Source organism: Petaurus breviceps, unplaced genomic scaffold, assembly GCF_028583685.1.
Source record: "Petaurus breviceps papuanus isolate PSGF00001 unplaced genomic scaffold, PetGlider_PUasm1.0 174, whole genome shotgun sequence".
Lineage (NCBI taxonomy): Eukaryota > Metazoa > Chordata > Mammalia > Diprotodontia > Petauridae > Petaurus > Petaurus breviceps.
Genome location: NW_027185761.1, coordinates 62,562,534 through 62,584,258, shown reverse-complemented (window position 1 = coordinate 62,584,258; position 21,725 = coordinate 62,562,534). Strand labels below are relative to the sequence as shown.

Here is a 21,725-nt window from a genome sequence, read left to right as displayed (position 1 = left end):
TTATTGACCATTGGACATATTGGACAGTGTTGGAGTCAGGCAAGACCTGTGTTCAAGACCTGACGCTTAATAGCCATGTGACCCTGGAAAAGTCATTTCACTTCCTTACTCCTCAGTTTCCAGATTTGTAAAATGGGGATAATGACTGCACCTAGCTCAGAGGGCTGTGTGATCCAATGAGTTAATGCTTGTAAAACATTTTTAAATAATAAAGTGCTATATAAATGTCACTTATCATTACCATTCTTGTCAACTTTATTATTTTTCCATGCCATGCAAATAATTTAACATAATTGTTACATTGTCCAGGGAAATAGTTCAGTGGAAAGAACTCCAGTGACAGGGGGCCTGGGTTCAAATTCCGGCTCAGCCACTTAATTAGCCATGACCTTGGCCACCTTGCCGACTGTCTCTGGATCTTCATTTTCTTCATTCCCTGAAATGGTGAGATTGAAATGGTGCTTTCTGGGTGCCTTGCTAGGGTGCCCCAGACCCAAGCATGTGATATGCAGCCATATTACGACTGTCAGAGTCCCTTTGGAAGAATCCTGCCCCAGATTCCCCCTCTTGGTCCTCACTTCATTCCCGAGGGTCTGAAGAGGCTCTTTGGAGTCATCGTTCCGTTCTGGAAGAGCCGTCTAGGCAGAGGATGTTTATAGCTGGAGTTTTAAGGGATGGAGTGATGGCCTTTCTTGTCTCATAGGAATTCTCTCGAGGAGTCAGTTCTTTCTGATTGCTTCCAAGCTCCCAGAAAGCCGAGGATTTGTTTTCCTAGTGTTTATTCTCAGCCACATGGACCAGAGTCAACAAGCCTGGGTTATTTTTTTTTTCATGATCTGTTGTTGACTTGCCATCTCCTTAGCTAAGTTACTTTCTTCTTCTGTTAACTAATCCATAAAATGGGGCTGTGTTGCTTGTGAATCAATCAGCCAACATGCATCTATGAAGTGCCCATTATGGGCTGAGCACTGTGTTAAATAAACAGCAAACAGTTCCTGCCCTCCAGGAGTTCATGTTCTGGCAGGGGAAATAACATATACAGACACAAATCAACACACAGTTTATATAAGGTGAATGCCAGGTTATTGGGGGGCACCCGCAGATGGCCAGATCAGGAATGACCTTGTCTGAGCAGAGTTTGGGAGGAAGCTCAAGGTTCTAAAGGGGAGAAGAGAGGAAGGAGCTCCTTCCAGGCATGGTTGACAACCAGGACAAAGGCACAGAGGTGGACGCTGGAATGTTCTGTTTGGAGAGCATCAAGCAGGCCCTCCTGGCTGGAGGGTCCAGAGCGTGAAGGGGAGTGATGTTCATTCAGCATCTTCTGCGCCTGGAAAGGCAGACTTTACCCAGACTGTGAATGGTGTTTGTAAGTGATCTGAGAATAGTAGGGAGCCCCTGGAGCATCTTTGCTGAATGACTATTTCATGGGACCCTAGCAAGACTTCATTTAATAACATGTCTGAAATACTTTAACATTTTTAAAGAAGCAATTTGAACACTACAGTCTTGGAGGAATTAGGGTAAAAAAAATGTTCCGATGATTAATTGCTTCATTGGTGCCTTACTAATCCCCAGTGGAATCCTTCATGCCCCTGCTGTTGCACTCTTCATATACTAATTCTCAGCCTTCTACATCTTCTTTCTGGTCCTGCTTGCAAGAAGCCCTTCCCCCCTAACCATGGGTCATTGTTTTTTCTTTTTTTTTTCTTTTTCGAAGGCAATTGGGGTTCAGTGACTTGCCCAAGGTCACACAGCTAGTAAGTGTTAAGTGTCTGAGGCCCGATTTGAACTCAGGTCCTCCTGACTCCAGGGCCAGTGCTCTATTCACTGTACCATCTAGCTGCCCCTCATGGGTCATTGTTAATCTAGTTTAGGACCAGTGAAGAGCAGTGTGGGGTAATGGGCAGCACACTATTTGGCATCAAGAAGACTGGGTTTTAAATCCTACTCCAGACACTTATTTAGCTGTGTGACCTTTGGGGAATCTCATAACCTCCCCGAGTCCCAAATTCCTTCTCCATAATTTGGGTAGATTAATACCTACCTCGTGGGGTTGTTGTGAAAAATCACATGAGACAAAGTACAGACTTTAAAGCAATACAGAAATAGCTGATAGAATTAAATTTTTTTAAATTATTTTAGAGCTTCAAATGGAATCATTTATTTAAAGCGTTTTGTATACATTTCTGTCCACTAAGTTACTGTTATCTCATTCGTCTTCATGGCCGTTATCATTCTCTTCCTCTTAATCATCTCAGGAGTGATCCTTTTTTTGTTAGAGATCTAGAGGCAGTTTGAGATGGAACCAAGAGGCCGGGGGGCTTCTCATCCATCTTTGGCACTGGAGTCGATCCCTGAACTGCAGCCAGACTCTCTAACCTCACAATTGTGCTATTTCTACTGTTTTCTCTGACTTACCCGAATGAGCTTGTTCATTCATCAGCATGGTTCGCTTTGGTTGACTGATGTTCAGGCTCCTTGAACAACATTTGTTTTTCCAAACTACAGTGTTTCCCAAACAAATCTGACCGTGACATATCGATGGAACCCGTAAATGCTAGCCTGGGGGTACGTCAGATCCCAAGATTGAGAGGGAAAGAGGAAAATCTGGAGGGAAAGGGACAAAGTTCATTTCCTCTACTTGCCTATGCAAGGAAGAATGGGAGTGATTGGTTTTCCATAAGTACAAGAGGAAACACCCTTGCACAGAGAAGAATTTTGGACAACTTTCTTTGGAGAACGAACATGTGTGCCTTCTTTGGTTTGAAGGAAAACTCGAAATGATTCACCAGTGAAACCTATTGTCTCATATACTTTCTGCTGTTAAGAATTTTTGAGATTTTTGGGTGCGTAGTGAAGATTATGCGTCTAAAGTGAGAGGCAGAAGTGGCGTGATGGGTAGGGAGCTAGCGCTGGAGTCCAGAAGACCTGGGTTGAGACCCCACTTCTGATATGATTCTCAGCAAGTCACTTACCTTCTCAGTGACCCAGGCGACTCTCAAAGACTAGGAGGAACAGAGAATTTTCCAACCTGCATTGATAGAGGGCATTTCCTCAGTGGGAGTTTCCTACACCAGTGAAAACACAAAGTGCCCAATAAAATACAAAAGCCAAGCATCCATTTCTTTTTTTTTTTGAATGAATACAATTTTATTTTATTTTTTTACACATACGTATATATATCTTTGAATATTTGATTTTAAAACTTTCAATTCCAGATTCATTCCCTTCCCCCCCTGCCACCCACCCCCACTGGGGAGACAAGCAGTTCAGTATAGGTTGTACATGTGCGGCTAATGCAAAACAATAACATAGTAGATGTATTGTAAAAGACTGACTATATTTCCCTCCCTCCTATCCCACCTCCCACTTGTTCTATTTTCTACTTTGATCCTGTCCCTTTTCACAAGTGGGTGCTTCCAACTTCCCTCCCCCCCAGCCTGCCCTCCCTTCCATCATCCCCCCTCACATCCCCTTCCCCCCATATTCTAGCAAGCATCCATTTCAAAAGGCCTCTTGAAGCCCTAGAATTTCAAGGATGGGTGTGAAGAGAGCATTCTCTGACTTCCTCTGGGAGGAGAGATGGCAGGCTGCCAGCAGAGCTTGGTTAGACCTGAGCTTAAGGTTCCAAGAATACAGAAGATGCGAAGGGTATGTGATTTTGTCACAGGAGATTCCTGCTTTGGAATTCCCTTCACTCAAGGTGCAAGTGACTTGCCTAAGGTCATACAGCTAGGTAGTGTCAGAAGGCAAGTTTTACCCTATTTTAAACTCTGCAGTCTATACCCTATGCACACCTGCTTCTAAGCCCTGGGGAATCAAAGATAAAAACAAGTATCCCTTTTCTCAAAGACCTGAACTTCTGCTGGATACCCAGCAGCAACTAGGTAGCAAAGTTGGTAGAGTGCTGACCAATTCAGAGACTGACTTACTCTCTGTGTTCTCCTTAGCAAGTCATTTAAAGTCTGCTTACATCAGCTTCCTTGGTGGTAAAATGGGGACGACAGCACTTAGCACTTAGCCTCATCGGGTATTATGAGGATGGGATGAGGTCACAGCTTAGTGTACCGCTCTCCACATAGTAGGTTCTTAATAAATACTCGTTCCCTTCCCCCTTTGATTTCTGTGAGCTTAGATGTGATAGCCCCTCTCAGTCTCAGTTTCTTCATCTGTAAAATGGTTGCACAGGGTTGCTCTGTGGTTAAAATAAGGTAACATTTCTGAAGTTCTTTGTAAACCTTAACTTGGTACAAAGTTCCTGGTCCTCCTCCTCCTTCCTGTCATTACTAGGGAGTGGTTATAGGGGAGGACACTTTGTGACCTCTACAACGTGACTCTACTATTAGGGAAAATCTCATCCGGGACTCGGGCTCCATTTCCTCTTGGGCTGAATGGATGAAGACTCTGCCATGTCTACATCTGCATCTCATTTCCTTTCTCTGAATTTGGATTAATCCAGACAGAATTAACTAGTTTCCAAAGGCCCCTTTGGAGGCCAGTGCTTGTTTCCAGAGGCTGCTATGCCTTTCCTCTTCTTTGCCCTCAATGTTGCCCTCTAGCAATTGAACATTCATCCATGGAGGGGCAGTACAAACTGGCACACCAGTACATTATTGGTGGAACTGTGGTTGGTCCACAGTGTTAGAAACAATTTGGAAAGAGGCACCTAAAGTTACCAAACCACACATATCCCTTGGTCCAGTGATACTATTAGACATGTATCCCAAGGAGATAAATGATGATGGGAAAAGTTCCATTATATATGACAAAATGTTGCATGTTATATGTAAGTGTATAATCTTATGTGCATAATATATGATATATTATATACGTACAGTATCATATAGAATTGTATAAAGTATATACTGATACCTTTTGTAGTAGCAAAGCTATGGAACCAAATAAGCACCCACCAGCTGTGGAATGACAGCACAAGATGGTTACATGAAGATAATGAAGTTTTATTGTGTTGTGAGAAGTTGTGGAAAGGACAGATTCATTTCCATGAAGTATGCGGAGACTTCTCTGGGCTGATACGGAGCTAAGGGATCAGGTTAGAAGAAGACAACAGCAGCAATCTGGAGGACAAGTTCTGAAAGCCTTCAGAGCTTCAGTTAAACCACAGCCAGCTGGCCATGAGCCGGAGCTCCCATCTCTTGATGGAGAAGTAGAGGACTCTGGGTACAGAAGGAGACTTTCATTCTCTGACTTGACCAATTCTTGTATTTGTTTTGCTGGGCCGTTCATCACAGTTCCAAGGAAGAGTTTCTTACTCAGGGAACTGTGGGTGGAAGTCAGTGATACTGAAGGGGAAGGGGAACAAAGAGCCTCAGTGAAACTTTCTTTTAAAAATGTACAGAAGAGAACAAAAAAGGCCAAAGACAATTACCTATTAGGTGCTTTCTGTGTGTGAGACACTGTGCTAAGGTCTAGAGACACAGTGGCAAAAGCATGGTCCCTGTCCTCCAAGAAGCTTCTGTTCCACTCAGGGAGACAACGTGCATGTCCGTCCGTGTAAGGTCAATGTGGAGCAGATGGAGGTAGGGTGAGAAGGGTAGGCACTGCAGTGGGGGACACGGACATGTCTGTGTCTGATTGTTGGTGATCATCAAACTCACAATAAAAAAGAGGAGCCGTTTTCGGCACATAGTAGGCACTTTATAAATACGCTCTCACTAGTTGACTTGGGTTCAAGAAGACTTAAGTTCGAATATGGTTTTTGGCACTTACTGTTTATGTTTGGCACTTACTAATACAAATGTATTAGTCTACCCTAAATACTGTCCTGGTGAACACCAGGAAAAGGAAAAAGCCATCGGTTGGGTAGAGGTAAGTAACGTGGCAGGACGACAGGGAATGTTTCTTTCTTTAAAAAAAAACTTTACTAAAAAAATTACTATAAAAGTGATTTATTTTATATAAATATAATCAACGATACTGAAAATATTGTGCCTGGCATTTACAAGCTTGATCAGAATTCCTTGTTATACAAATATTTCTTTGCCTTTTTATGAATAGTTAACAATAAACTAACAGAAGAACTGATAACTTGTTTAGAAGTAAGCATATAGAGTGCTGGGCTGAGGATTCTGGGCCCTTCCTGTTTCTCTCCACGTATAAGAAGGGAATGTTTCTGATGCCATTCTCTGTGGAGTCTGATCTTGGGCATTAGGAAGTGGGAGGACTTCCAGGGCATGAAGTGCGGTGGGGCCCCAGGGGAGAGCATCCGTGTCAGTCATGTGGACCTTGAGATGACAGTGAATGCCTTAATCCAGCTGTGAGCGAGGCAGGATGGGGCAGAGTGTGGGACCAGGGAAGGCAGCCTGAGTCTTCATAACCAAAGATTAGCTCTCATTTCCTTTTCTCCTCTGTCGCTGCAGCATGGGGACATCTGTCACCCAAGTCTTGTTCTTCCCATTTTAAAGATGAGGCAAGACAGGTCTTGACCTAAGGGGTCATAGCTTGCTAAGTGACAGAGTCAGATAGAGCTCTTTGAATTAAGTATGGTGTTTCCCATCCAGGCAGGCTCTGCATATAAAACCAAAGAGATTTAAAAACAGAACAGACATTAGGAAATGTTTCTTTTAACAACTTTTCCTTCAAGATTGGGGTCCTCCAACGGGATTCTTTTGGGAGGATGCCTGCAGTTGTGCTGAGCAATGTTGGTCAATAAGAATCTATTAAGTGTTTACTGTATGCCAGACCCTGGGCTGGGTGTTGGGGATACAAAGATAAAAATGAAATAATTCTTGCCTTTAATAAATGAATCAACAAGTATTTATTAATCATCTACTGTGTGCCAGGCATTTGGGCTATAGAGACAGAAATAAAATAATCCCCACCCTCAAGGATCTCTCATTCTATTGGGAGAGACAACATGGACATATATAATTGTGCCTCCCAAAGTGAGGCATTTTTGGGGAGAAGAAGAATGTTATTAGCAGTTGTGAAGATCAGTAAAGGCCTCAGGCTTTGAAGGAAACTCAGCAATCAGAAGTGTGGAGTTAAGGAAGGGGTACATTCTAGGTAGGGGGTACAGCTTGAGCAAAGGTATAGTGATGGTAGATGAAGTGTCCTGTGTGTCAAACAGCATGGCCAGTTGGGCTGCACCATAGAGTATGTGAAAGCAGTGGTATGTGAATGAAGCTGGAAAGGTGGACTAGAGCCAGGTTAGGAAGGGCTAGAACTGACTGTAGGCTCTTAGTGGGTGAGTATATTCTAGACTCAGAGTTCTAAGGATCACAGTGTTCATGCAAAAGTTTCAGGGTAAAAAAAACAACAGCAAAATTGTGTCTTCTGGATTACTGGCCGGTCCTTCATGGTGGCAATAGGAAGTTTGCACTGTCTTATACTCCCCAACATCTGAAGGGCTTTTCCTCTATAGGAGTCAGAGGGTTCAGGTAGTTTAATGGATCCATGGAGAGGAGACTGGGGGCAGATACAACTGTGTCCCCCTAAGTGTTTGAAGAGCTTTCATGAGAAAGAGGGATTCGATCTATTTTCCTTGTTCCCAAAGGGAAGAAGCATTGGATAGCAGTTAAAAAAGAGATAAATTTAAGCCAGGAAAAATTTCCTTATAATTAGAGTGATCTCAAAGTGGATGAATGCTGCTGGCTCTTCTGGTTGAACAAGGAGGCCTCTGAGGTCCCTTCCAACCCTGAGTTTTTGTGATTCTCACTATCCTAGGTAGCTTGTCCGGTGGAGCCGATTGTAGGCCTCTATGCCTTCCTACTCTGTGTCATTCCCAACCATATATTTAATAAATCCTTCATAGAAGATTTATCTGGAACCCTGGAGGCTTTGCAGGGGTTCCCTGGGCCACATCACTTCTGGTCCTCCCTGTCTTTGGTGGTTTGTATTTGTCAACTTTTCACATGCCTGTCACCAGGGAGATCATGCAGCAGCCTGTTTATGAGAATCACCCACCTCTCCATGGGCCTTTGGGCCGCCTTTCACTGGGACCCTCCTAGAATCTGCAGCCATATGGCATGGTCAGGTGAGCAGCATGGGGTAGAGGGTAGAGAACTGGCCTCGTTCGTGTCACCTCAAAGGTGACATAGTCCTTTGGTGAACAGAATTAGACACTGTGAAGCTGATGCTGCTCTTCTGTGACTTCCTCAATTGGGAACAACCAAAAACCAACTGTGTCATTGCCAGGAGAATGCTGTGCTAACGAGCTGGGCTCGGAGCTTTAGAGCTCATTTTACAGATCACAGAACTGCTCTCCTTTGGGAGGTCAGCCTTCCCAAGCTTGTCCGAATAATGAATAGAGATGGGATTCACACCCAGGTTCCTTGGTTTTTCCAGTGAGGAGTGTCTCAGAGAGCCTGAGGGTACATATGGTGTAATTTCTCCCATGCCACTGGGCCCGGTCCATTCCTGCTCGGTCTGGGAGGCACCTCTTTGTCCCGCCACAGCATCTGCCCACATTCCATACAGATGTGGAGATCCCCAGTCCCCCCAGCCGAGGCGGTTTCTAGGCTCTCTTGGCCTCCTTATTGTGGCGGTTCTTTGACAAGCATTTAACCTTTTAATAGAAGTATGGAAAACATGTAACCAGAGGCTATAATAAAGCCTAGGAAAGTTTGTTAAAAAAATTGGGGTTGGGGGGAGAAGGAGAATGACTGCTGTGATTCCCTTGCTTTCCTCCCTTCCTAGAGTAAAGCCAAGGCATGTGGGAAGGACTAGACCTCACACCACTTGGAGTCCTCTCAGGATATATTCCCAGAGAGGGAAGGGTGCTCTCCCTGAGGGAGATTGGGCTGTTGAGTGATGCCTCTGGAAGTCTGAATCCAGGCTTTGGAGGCGGCATTGCTACATTCTTGGACCGTGTTGGATGGTGCTGGGACCAAGTTCAGCATTTTTCATTTGTTCCCAGCTTGGACACCGTCAGGTTTTTACAATGTGTGCGTTCGGCCTCGGGATCCAGATTAGACCCACACAAACAGTGGGCTCTGCCAAGGTCTGACACAATGTAGGTCAGACAGCCCCCCCCGCCCCTTTCCTTCTTGGCTCTGGGGGCCCCCGGCAGACTCCTGCTCCTTGCTCTGTCGGGATCCACATGGAAGGAGACTGCTCAGAGATTGCCGCTCAGGAAGGGGACCTGGAAATGCTGGGCTTCAGCAGTCAGTGTGGATTCTGGGCAGGGGACACAGATTCCAATCTCAGCTGTGCCACTCAGCCAGCACCCATGGGGCCCAAAGCGTTGAGCTTGCTTGGCTTCCAATGCCTTTTGTAAAATGATGGAGCTGGACCAGATGGATTCAGTCTGTTCCAGCTTTGTATCCATGTGTAATCCTGTGGGCAGTAAGCAGAAGATGGGAGAGGTCCCTCCCCTCCCGAAGCGTGCCACAGACTGCTTGGGCATGCAGCTGATGCCACTGCCCAGCCCTTGTGTGTGCCTTGGTTTCCCTCACTCCCTTTCCCCCTACATCCTTCTGGCTACCTTTGTGCAACGACATTGGCAACAGTGTTAAGTGGATCGTCCTTTCTTGGAATAGATCGGAGGAAGAATCCATCGTCGCATCCCTGTGTCCTTTGATGAAAGTGGTCCTCTTGTTCATCAGAATCCCTCATTCATCCCAAACAGACTCCCCTGAAACCAGTGTATCATCAGGGTGAGGCTGCTTGGCCCCACGCAATGAATCAGTGAGGCAGTTTAGGGGACACAGTGCCGGGAGTGTTAGGTTTGGAGTCGTGAAGGTCTGAGTTCAAATCCTGCCACAGACTCTTACTAGCTATGTGATCTCAGGAAGGCCACTTAGTCTCAGTTTCTTCAACTATAAAATGGGTTTAATAGCACCTTCTTCTCTCGATTGTGTGAGGCTCAGCTGAAATAATGTGTGAAGTACTTTATAAGTCACAAAGTGCTACGTAATGCTAACTGGGATTGATGACGCCGTGGGGATGGTTCTCTGTTAGCCTCTGCCCCATCATCGTCACACCTAGAATATTTTGTTAAGTTCTGGACGCCACATTTTAGGGAAGAAATCAGCAAGTGGGAGAGAATCCCGAGGGGAGTCCTCTGATGGGGAAGGGTCTGTTGAGCCTTATGACGACTGATTGAAAAGACTGGGGGTATTTAGCCTGGAGAAAACAATACTTGGGGGGAATATTAGTTATTTTAAGTATTTGAATGGGCACCATGTGGAAGGAGGATCAGATTTGTTTTGCTTCAATTAAATTCGAACCACCAAACATTTGTTACACATCTGCTCAGTCTAAGGCACTAGGGATTGCCTGAGAGAAAAGGGGCCTTGCCTCCCAGGAGTTTCTGCTCACCTAGGAAGAGGTTGAGGGGGAGGTGAGAAATACTCTTGCAAGCTTTGGGCCTCTTGGTGGGGGTCTCTGTCTTTGTAGGCACAAGTGGCCCTTGAACATGGGTTGTGTTGAATTCCAGGGGGCACGGGGAGGCAGCTCCTATAAAGGCCCGGAGACAGGAGGCAGATTGGGGAACCGCTAATAGGTCGCTTTGGCTGGAATGGGAGGAATCTGAAGACAGACTGGGAAGGCCTGGCCCCAAGGGTAGAGCTGGGGACCAAGGGAATCTTCGAGACTCGGGGTCACAGCTGCCTCAGGCCAGAATGGCTGCCTCCAGGGAGGGCTGGCTTCCTCCTAAGGGTAGAATAGATTGAGAATCTAGAAGAGATGGAATATTTCTGAATACCTAATAGAAGATATCTAATCCTGTGCCTAGACTTTTACTACAGTGGTGGCAGCTAGAGACCAGTGACTTGTGCAAAGCAGAGCCAGAGAAAAAGGGCCCTGAGGTCTAGTCCACCTCTCATTATACAGAGGAAGAAAATGAGGCTAGGGAGTGACTTCCTCACCCAAGGTCATGCAGGTAGCCAGCCTGAGAGCTGGGACTTGACCCCAGTCATTCTGACTGCGCCCAGTGTCCTTCCTCCTCGGGCCACACTCGTGGTCATCTTCAGACTGTGCCCAGTGCCTTTTCTCCTTGCCCACACTTGGGTCATCTTTCAGGGATGGCTGGATGACTACTTTCTGGATGTGTTGAAGGCTTCCTCTTTACCTCTAGTTCAGACTTGATGGCCTTGGGTAGTCCCTTCAGTTCTGCCATGCTTGATGCTCTAGTCCTGGCTTTGGAAATGACCCCACTTTGCAGCCTCGGCTGTGTGAGGGATATCCCAGTGAGTCGCAAAGGCTGTCTCCAGAGTCCTTTCTGGTATTGACCAAGTCACTGAGGCTGATGCACTTTCAATGGCTTAAGGCAAACAGGAAATCTCTGGGAGGGCTGCAGCTGGGAATATGGCCTTGAGAATGGCTTGGTGGCTCAGTTTTTGTTTCTGTCATTTTATGGGATTATAGATTTTAAAAAGGGACCTCAGGGGGCGGCAGGTGGCGCAGTGAGTAAGAGCTGGCCCTGGAGTCGGGAGACCCGGGATCGGTTCTGGCCTCAGACACTTAACACCCACATAAAATAACTGGCCGTGTAGCCTTGGGCAAGTGACTTAACCCCACTGCTTTAAAAAAAAAGGGACCTCAGATGCCATATAGGCCAACCCTCTTATTTTACAGATGAAGCCACTGAGTCCCAGAGATGTCAAGAACCTTGATGAAGGTCACACAGGTTCATAGGCTTAGAGCTGAAAGGGCCCTCAGGGTCACTCAGGTCAGCTCTCAATTTACAGCTGGAGGCCCTGAGAGCCCCAGTAACTTGCTCTAGGTCACCCAAGGAGTGAGTGACAGAGGTGGGATTTCATTCCATGCCATTTCTAGTTGCATCTGTAACTAAATAGAGCCCATATTGGTACCAGACATTTTAGGCTTTCAGTGCTCTGTGCTTTCTCAGTGTGAGTCCTCTGCTACCTAGCTCTGCCTTCTCATTCTGGGAGACACTTGTCTGTGTCATCCTGTCAGCCCCCATAGTGCGTCTGCCAAAGATCTTGGAGCCCTTCTTCAATGTCTTTCAATATTCTGTGGGATTCAGAAGAAGCCTTTCAAAAGAAAAAAAAATCCTTTTCATTTTTTATTTTTAAAATGTGGCCTGTGTTGCCTGCTTACTTAATCAGAATCCTCTGAACCCCATAATAGAGTTTAACCTTTTCTGCAGGACTCTGAGGGGGCTTCTTATTAGTGCCCCCTCCTTCCCCCCAGGCCCCTGAAATATGGAAGGCCATTCATCCCAGAGCTAAATGGATCCAGATCACTCTGCTTTCCTAGTGTCTCCTGTCCCTTAATTCAATCAAGAAGTACTTAGGATTTGTATGAGGATGAAGAGCTGTCTAAGGTATGTTTCCTGACTTTAAGTGGCTTCTTCATATCCATTTTCACTGTTATCAGAGCGCCTGCCTAGGACAGCACTCTTCCCCCATCCATCCCCCCATTTCACCAGTATGCCTGCCAATGGCCTCTGGTTTCTGATCAGCTGCTCCTGCCATGGTCCTAGCCTGATAAACATGTTTGCTGGGATTTCTGGTAAACTGAGATGATATAGGCTCTGAGCAGAGGCCCCTTTTTCACAGCAGAGTAAACCAGCTCTGTGACCATTGTTTTAAGGACTCAGGGCCTTGTTTTTTTTAAACTTCCAGGTTCATGGCTATGTTCCAGATGACTGAGCTTGCCAAAAGTTTGACCTTTGTACATGCAGGGTGTTACTGTATGCTGATGCTTATGTATTCTTTGTGGAAAGCATGAAGCTTAGATATTTGCCTTGTGAAGTCTATAAAACCAGAAGTAGAAAAAAAAGGGGGCACAGTGGTTAGGGGCTACGAGTCCTGTCTCCCTCCTCATGGCTTCAGTAAAAGCGGAGCAGGGCTGGGGAAGCCATTTCCTCTGGATGATCCAGATGGAAGAGGTTCACGTGGTAACTGAAAGGCATAAGGGCTTTCCAGATGAGTTTCAACAGGCCCTAACATCGAAATCTAGGCAAATTTGGTGTGTAAAGTTCCAGGGGTCACCAAAGCCCCTATTTCCCTGTCATTTCTGGTCACTTCCTCAAGGCTTTGTTGGCAAAGATACGCCCCACATGGTGCAGGGGCTGGAGTGCTGCAGTCGGGGAGATCTGGGTTCCAGTCCTACCTTTGGAACTCACTAGCTGTGTGACCCTAGGGAGGCAATAGCCTCTCTGAGCCTCAGGCTCTCTTTGACACTATAAACTAAAGACTTGAGTTGATGGAGAGCCTTCCTTCTTGGGAGACGTCACTGGTCCTGGATGGATCCTTGAAGCCAAAGAATTTTTCCTACTCATGTTCGAGCAGTGTTTGCCTTTAAAGAAAACACCAAGTCTCCCAAGCCCCTTTCTTCCACCTCTCCCTGCCCCCCACATCATCTTCTTCCTGTCAGGCTTATTTACTGAATTAGAAATTAAGATGTTGGGGGCGGCTAGGTGGCACAGTGAATACATCACCAGCCCTGGAGTCAGGAGGACTTGAGTTCAAATCCAGACTCAGATACTTAACACACACAAAACTAGCCATGTGACCTTGGGCAAGTCACTTAACCCCAATTGTCCTACCTTTCCCCTCCAAAAAAGCAAAAAAAAAAATTAAGATGTCTTAGGATTATTATGAAAAGTTTTGACCTCATGGACCCCTTGAAAAGGTTTTGGAGATCCTGAGGGACCTTCTCTAGATCATTCTTTGAGAACCATTGATGTAGTGAATGGAGAGCAGTCCCCAGAGCCAGGGAGACCTGAGTTCAAATCCCTCTTCCGACACATATTGGTTGTATGGCCCTGGCCAAGTCACTTAACTTCTTGGGGCTCTAAGGCAATTCTTCAAGAATATAAATGTCACATAGCTAACATGGAAGTGTTTTGCATGACTTTACATATATAATTGATATCATACTTTCTCAGTGGATGGGGAGGGACTAGAAGGAGGGAGAGAATTTGGAAACCAAAATTTTAAAAAGCAAATATTGAAAATAAATAAAAGTTGGTAAAGAACATAAATTGCAAAAGAGGTATCTGTCTGCTTTGGAAGAGGGAGTTTCCTCATTTGGGAGTTCCTTATACCAATGGAATCACTGACTCAGTATCTCACCCTCTGTTAATGGGGAAAAATATAAACTCTTAAACTTGGGTTAAAAAGACAACAGCAGGGCAGCTAGGTGGTGCAGTAAATAGAGCACCAGCCCTCAAGTCAGGAGGACCTGAGTTCAAATCCAGCCTCAGACACATAACACAAAAAAATAGCCGTGTGACCTTGGGCAAGTCATTTAACCCCAATTGTCCTACCTTCCCCTTCCAAAAAGAAAAAAAAACCCAGCAACATGGTGTACTAGGTATCAAATGAGGGCAGTGTGACTGAAAAAAATCTGAGGTCCTAGTGACAACAAGTCATGGCCCCTACAGTGGGTATGGTGGCCAAGTCTGCAATGAGAGTTGCGTAATTGCCAGGACTAAGGGGGTGATCATCCCACAGTCCTGTGCCTTTATCAGACTCCCATTCTGGAGCCCTTGGCTCAGTTCTGGGTATCAGTTTCAGGACAGTATTGGTGAACCACAAGGCAAGGGCTTCAAGTTTCAAGCCCTGTGAGTATCTGGGAAAAAGCTGGGGATGTTTAGCCTGGGGAAGAGGGGGCTCAGGGCAGCATATTAATTGTCCTCACGTATTTGGAGGGATACATATGGAGAAGGATTAGACTTGGGCTGTTTAGACCCCAAAGTCAGAGTCAGAGGCAAATTCAGGCTCAGGAGAAGCTCCCCAACACTTGGAGCCATCCCAAAGAGGAAGGGGAGAAGAAACTCCTTCGTTGGTGGGACTCATGCAATGGGCTTCCATATGGAGAAGGGGAAGGTAGGTGATATGGCCTCTGAGATTCTACCCCACTCTGCCATTCTGGGATTCTCTAACCTCCTTGTGTCTTCTCCTAGATCTGCCCTGTGGGTCCCATGTGTGGTGCTCAGAGAAACATAAGGACAGTGAACAGGGGTCTGTCCCAGAGCTCAGGGCAAGTGGGTTTATTTCTGGGTCCATCTTGCCTTATCACTCCAATGGAAAAAACAGTGGCCTGGGCATTAGGAGATGTGAGTTCCAGCCCTGGCTCCACCTCCCTTAACATCTCAGGGTCCTCCTTTGTCCTCTCAGAGAGTGTAAAGTCATTGCATTCGGTGATTAGAGATGGTTGTATTCCATTGGACGCTATGCCCAGTCCCGCCCAGCTGCATGGCAGGGCTGTTCAGAGGACTGTGGCCTAGTGGTGGCAGGGTCTTTCCAGGGCTTTCTGTAACATGTGGATTTGTTTGCTTTTTCAGAGGAGGGTCAAGGATGTCATCAGTCCAATTGTGTTTGAAGCCGCCTACAGCCTTGGTGAGCATGTGATTGGAAAAGAAGAGAAGGAGCTCCCTCCTCTTATACCCATTCTGCGTTGGAAAAAGGGGCAGAAGATTGCTCAGAAGAACCAGGTTGGGATTATACAGTCTTCTAATTCTTTAGCAAATGTTTGATTGATGTGTTTCTTTATTTATGTCACAACTTTCCCAATGACCAGCCTTCCCATGGGAATTCTCCCTCATAACAAAGAAAATCAGGCAAATGAAACAAACAACTTCAACAACATTTTGGCAGTGTATGTAGCATTCTGAACTGGTAGTAAGCCACCTTCCCATTAAGTGCAGAAAAGGATGTTTTCTTTTTAACAGTTCTGTAGCATGAAGGTAACTGAGACTTAAGGGAGAGCAGTAAACAGTATTGGACTGGAGAGTCAAGAGATCATTAATCTGCCATTAATTAGCTGCCATAAAGTCAGTTTTCCTTCCTGGAATTAGGCCATAGCTTCCTTGTCTAGAAAATGATTAGATTGAATACAGCTCCCTTTCAAATGGAAAATTCTGTGGTTCTGGATAATGATGAAGGAATCTGGGCAGTTAGAGAATGAATGTGGTGAACCTGTTAATTGCTGAAGTGCCTTCAGGATAGCATTGGTCAAAGCCCTTGTGGCTCTGGGAGCAGGAAGATGGAAGGTGGCCGGAGTTGACTGCTTGTCCTGTGCTGTCCTGCAGAGTACAGCTGGACAGGGAGGCAAGAGACATGAGTTCAAATGCTGCTCTGACATTTATTAGCTTTCTGATCCTGGGCAAGTTACTTAACTGCTCTTGGACTCCATTTTCTCATCTGGAAAATGGGTGGAATAGCTGCACTGGCCTCACAGGGCTTTCATGATCTCCAAATGAGAGAACACAGGGAAAATGCTTTACAAACCTTGAAGTGAAATAGAAATGTTGGCTCTTATTTTTGCTACATGGGTCCCTGGGCCTCAGTCTCCTCATTTGTAAAATGCAGTCAGTGGAATAGATGAGTAGCTCTCGTTCTATGAACAGATGAATAAATGAATGAATAAAAAAGCATTTATTAAGCCCTTTACATATGCCAGAGCAATGGAAAGAGACACAGATGCAATGTCCCTGCCCTCAAGGTGCTTACATTCTAACAGGAGAGTGAGAGCCAGGCTGGGGCGCTTTGGTCCTGGACATCAGAATGTGAACGGAGTCCCAGGGAGGGAAGCAGACCGACCCACCCCATCCAGAAAGAATGACTGAGCTGATCTGATGGTGGTTCAAGAACTAAGACTTTGGATGGCCGGAAGAAGGGCCCTTTTGGGGGCCATGAAGAAGATGGTCAGAAAGCTGAGAGTGGAGTGTAGCTGGAACATTAGTGACCTGGGAGAGACGGTCACAGGCCAGAAAACGAGGGGCCCAAGGTGCCATTTCTCCAGGCTAGGAAGGCTGCTGGCTGCTCTCCCTGGGGGGCCTTGTATGGAGAGCTGGGAGTGATCCTTGGAATCTGTCGAATACAGAGAACTTTAAGCAGGAGTGTTTCTGTTCTTGAATGCCCAGCTTGTCCTGGTTTGGGGGAGAGTGAGGTGATGCCAGCCCTCCTTTGAGACGTGGGAAATAGAATACACCAAGTCTGGAATATGGTGCCTCTTCTTGGAACAACTTACCCAAGTTGTGTTGCTGCCAGCCCCTCTGAAGTGTCAGACCTGGAGCTGGCTTTACCCTCGGCACCGACACTTCCTCTGCTCAAAGTACTAGGTGCCCCATCTGCCTCCTCCCTCACTTGGTCCCTAGGTTGCTGCCCCACAGGGTGGAGATTAAGGAAAGGGAGATTGCTGTTCACTGTAGAGGGAAAACAGAAGCCTCCTCACACCTGGAATGATGCCAGAGTGCAGTGGGTGGTCTCAGAAGATGCCCATTTATCCCTCAGCAGGGGTCTTCAGGTGAAGACTGCATGCCCACTTGTTGGGGAAGCTGTAGAGGGGATTTCTGCCCAGGTAGAGGTTGGACTCTGTGACCTCTGAGGTTCTTCCCACATCTGAGAGTTGGCAATTCTATGGTGCTCCGTTAGGGACAGTGGCAGCCAAGGAAGGCTGAAGAGAGGAAGTGGTCCTTGCTGGAGGAAGGTACTTGAATAGTACTCCAAGGAAACCAGTCTGAGCCTAGCAGGAGAGATAGGAGAGGAAAGATGAGGACAGGCCTGGAGCTTGTCAGTATTTCTCTGGAAAGGAGCCTGTGGAGGGGAGCAGGAGGACCCAAGATAGCTTGTGGGAGGCCCTGAGTGCCAGTTAGGCATTGACTCTTTCTTCTCTAGGCAGCAAGGTCACTTGGCTAGTGAGTGGTAGAACAGGGAACTGAAAGCAGGCCCTCCAACCTGGGACAGATCGCTTGTGCACGCTGAAACCTCATCAGACAGATCACACCTCTCCTGATGACTGAGAGGTCCAGCAGCTGGAGGTGCAGGCAGAGAAGTCTGTGCTGACGCATGGCCAGTGTATCAGATAGTTCGGCCATCCGAGGGGGTTTATCGACAGGCCAGACCTGGAGGGAGCTGCCGTGGGCTAGTGGGGCTTCTTACTGGGTTCCTCATTCCTGTGTGTGTGTGTGTGTGTGTATGTGTGTGTGAGTTTGTGTGTGTGTGCGTGTGTGTAAGTGAATGTATGTGCATGCATGTGTGTATGTGTGTGTGTGTGAATGTGAGTGTGTATGTGTGTGCGTGACTGAGCTCAAGTGGTTTAAGAAAAGTCACGTCAAGCCGTCTTTTACTTTCCAAACACACCCCAGTGACCGGAGCTGTCCCTCATCCTTCCTGTACTCCGGGACACTGGCTTAGGCTTTGCCTTGTTTCCAGTTTCTGCAGCCATTCAGAAGCCACCCTCCTTCCAAGTTTGATTACCCAGTTGGATAATATCTGAGCCAGATCCCCAACTCCGATAGACAAAACTAGGGTGGGGTGACTCAGAGGAAAAATTGCTGGGAGGGGCCTTAGGAGTCATCTGGTTAAACCCTTTCCTTTTACAGTTGGGGTAACTGAGGCAGGTAGAGCCTAAGTAGTGACTGGTCAAAGGTTCCGTGAGGAACTGGCAGCCCAAGGCCACCTCTCATGAGGGACACTTGTCAAGCTCATGCCTACTTTACTTCTAACTTGATGTCCTTTACTGAGCTCCTTCCACTTCCTTGCCAGCAGCCTTGCCCACTCCCTGCCCTTTCCTCCTCCTTTTATTAGAACATCAGCTCCTCAAGACTGTCCCCTCTGTATTTGTGTCTCCGGCACTCAACACAACACATGGCACATTGTCAGAGCTTAATAGATGCTCTCTCAGGCTCCCCACCTCTCTTTTTTTCTCTCCTCTCCCTTCTCTCCTCCTTCCTCTCCCCAATCTTTTTCCCTCTCCCTTTCCCTTATTGGAGTCTTTGTTTTCTTGCCACTAGATGTCTCCCCATCGCTTACTTCCAAATGAAAGAACCTCAGGTGTGGGTAGTGGCATTTGCCCTGGGTGTAAAATTCCCGAGTTATGGCTCTGGAAAAATGTTGCAAAGAAACTCACTCTTGGGGCTGCTAGGTGGCGCAGTGAATAGAACACCGGCCCTGGAGTCAGGAGGACCTGAGTTCAAATACAGTCTCAGACACTTAACACTTATGAGCCATGTGATTTTGGGCAAGTCACTTAACCCCAATTGCCCTCTCCTCCCCCCTCCAAAAAGCAAAAAAAAAAGAAAGAAAGAAACTCATGCTTTCCATTAAAAAAGACCTACCAGACTATATACACACATGTGATATGTATACATATATATGCACATGTGTTAAAAAATATTTATCAATACCTTGCTTTTATATCCCCTTCAATGCCTACTTAGGGAGCCATTCCCTGTGCAAAAGAATAAAAACAGACAAAAAGGAAACACAGTCAACTAACACTGACCAGCACGTTATCTGAGTCTGACAGTATGTGCAGTGTTCTGTACCCATAGCCCCCTGCTTCTACAAAGGAGAGAGTGAGGTGCATCTTCTCGTTTCTTCTTATAGAGCACCCTTGTTCATTATAATGACAAAATGTTCCATTCTTTCTCTTATTCTTCTCATTTACATCATTGTAGTCATTGTATATGTTGTTTACCTTGTTTTGTTGGCTTCATGTCATACAAGTGTATGACAATTTAGGGTAGAGTTTAGGTAAGTGGATTAGAAAGGTTTATTCATATAGATAACTATATCTAAATTCAAACTCAAAATAAAATAATGGCCAGGTACAGCTTAGGAGGGTATGGAAAACAGTAATTCAGGCAGGAAGAATGTCCCAAGGGGCCTCCCTTGCCCATCCTGTCCCTTGGGGCAGCGTGCTTTGGGTGGTGGTAGGATGTCCTCTCCAGTTGAAACCCCAGAGATGCTGGGGACCCAAGTTTACCGGGGGTTTTTAGACCAAGGGCCTGCCGTGGCAGCTGTCATATGGCCAGCAAGGGGTAGGGTCTGGAAGCATGGACCAGAAGCAGAAGGGAGACTTCAAAAATTAACTTGGAAGGTCTATTCCAGATGAGGGAAGGGTGGAGTTATGGCTGCCACGTCAGCAAGATTTCTGGGGAGATTGAACAGCTAGGTCTAGCCAGAGCTGGGTACAGCTGAAACCTTCAGGGACCTAGAAGGGTGAGGCCTTAGATCCCTCTGGCAATTCAAGTCCCTTTGTATCAGTTCATCTAAGTCTTCTCAAGCTTCTCTGTCCTCACCCTGCTTGTCATTTCTCCAGCCATGAGGTGTTCTGCAGCCTTCACACACAGTAATTCGTTTAACTATTCTATTTCATTTCCACTTCTTTACTATTACCAAAAATGCAAATGGAAATATTTTGGTTTTGTTTCTCTCTATCTTTTATTTTCAAGGACTCTACAACTAGCATTCAGATCTTTGTGTCAAAGAGTATGGGTCACTTTCTTTAAAAAATTTCAAGTACTTTCCAGAGTAGTTAGGCCAGTTCACATCTCTGCCACAAGTGTGTGAGTGTGCCTACTGCCAACCACTCCAATGCTGACCAGTCCCATTGTCCTTCTTACCAATTGGTTGGATGTTAGGTTAAACATGACAGTTAAAAAATGTGCACTTCTTTTATTAGTAGTACTTTGGACCAGTCTTTCATATGGTTATTAATACTTTGCAGTTCATCTTTTGAGAACTGTTTGTTCAAATCCTTTGAATGGTTCTTTGTCAAATATTTCTATTAACTTCCTGTATGTCATGGATATCAGATCCTTGTCAGAGATATTTGGTGCAAAGAATTTTTTCCAAATCATTGTTTTCTCTTTTCATCATATCTGCATTGATTTTATTTGTAGAGATAACCTGTCTTAAACTATCCAGTAACCCACCATGGTTCCTCTACTTTGTGCCAACCCTGAGGAAGCCCTTAAAGGAACAAAGCCAATGCTTCAATCTGTATAAATGCCTTAAGCCTGGAAAATTAACTTGGGCCATGATTGATGCTGTAGAAACTCCGCTGTTCTCAGGTTGAGGTACTCAGGTCCATTACTGGAGTGGAAATGACAGACATGAGTTAGGCTGGTTTTCCCAGAGGAAAAATGGAGAAACAGGAAAAATTTACTGAGTCTTTTCCTTCCTTATTCTATTCTCCTTGTTAGGCAAATAAGAAATGATAGCTCTGTGATCTTTCCTCATGTGGCCTCCAGATGTGCGAGGGAGGAGAAAAAGGATTTTCAGGCTGAGCCCACTTCAGGAAGTGAAACTCATTTAAATTTGTGCCAATATCGTAGCTGCAGTGACTGAATCCCAGCTCTCTGAGAACTGAATGGCCTCATTACGTGGTGTAACGCAGCCTCAAATGATTAATCAGGGGAAGAAATTCTTTCAAAAGGACTGATTCTCTTTACCTGACAGGCCTGAGTATGAAGGAAACAACCAAGTAATCAATGAGCATTTTTTTTGAGATTCCTTTTATTTTAATTACATTTTATTTTTTCCATTATCAAGCATTTGTTTTTCTCTCTTCCTCTTTCCTATCACTGGAAAAAACAACAAACCTTGTAACAAATACTCAATCAATCAAAACAAATTCCCACGTTGGCCTTGTCCAAAAATGTATGTCTCATTCCACATATTAGTTTCTTATCTCTCTGCTAGGAGGTGGATAGCATCTTCATCAGTGGACCTCTGGAATCATGGTTGTTCACGCAGTTCAAGGAACATTTATTAACTAGCTAATTATGTGCCAGACACTTCACTGAAGGCCTAAATTAGGTGGGGTGTGGGGCATATGATTATTGTAGAGAGTATGGATCAGGGTGATATTAAAGAAACAGAATGGTCAGAGTTTATGGATACATAGAGACATATAAAGGTGGGGGAAGGGGGAGAGGGAGAAAGGGGGGAGGGGGAGAAAGGAAGGGGGGAAAAGGAAGGGGGATATGAGCGAGCGAGAGAGTTTCAGAGACATAATTAGCCAGTTAAGAAATGTTCCTTAAGACACAAAAGAGACAA

General features: G+C 45.7%; 1 protein-coding gene across 1 annotated transcript in view; it reads left to right on the top strand.

Annotated features, from left to right (window-relative positions):
* Positions 1–15,181: 15,181 nt before the first annotated feature.
* The window catches only part of LOC138158208 (integrin alpha-9-like), a 159,439-nt gene continuing 152,895 nt past the window's right edge, over positions 15,182–21,725 (top strand). Inside the window, exon 1 of the mRNA XM_069084305.1 lies at positions 15,182–15,370. Coding sequence (XP_068940406.1) covers positions 15,197–15,370 — 174 coding nt within the window. The 5' untranslated portion in view covers positions 15,182–15,196. The remainder of the gene's footprint in view (positions 15,371–21,725) is intronic.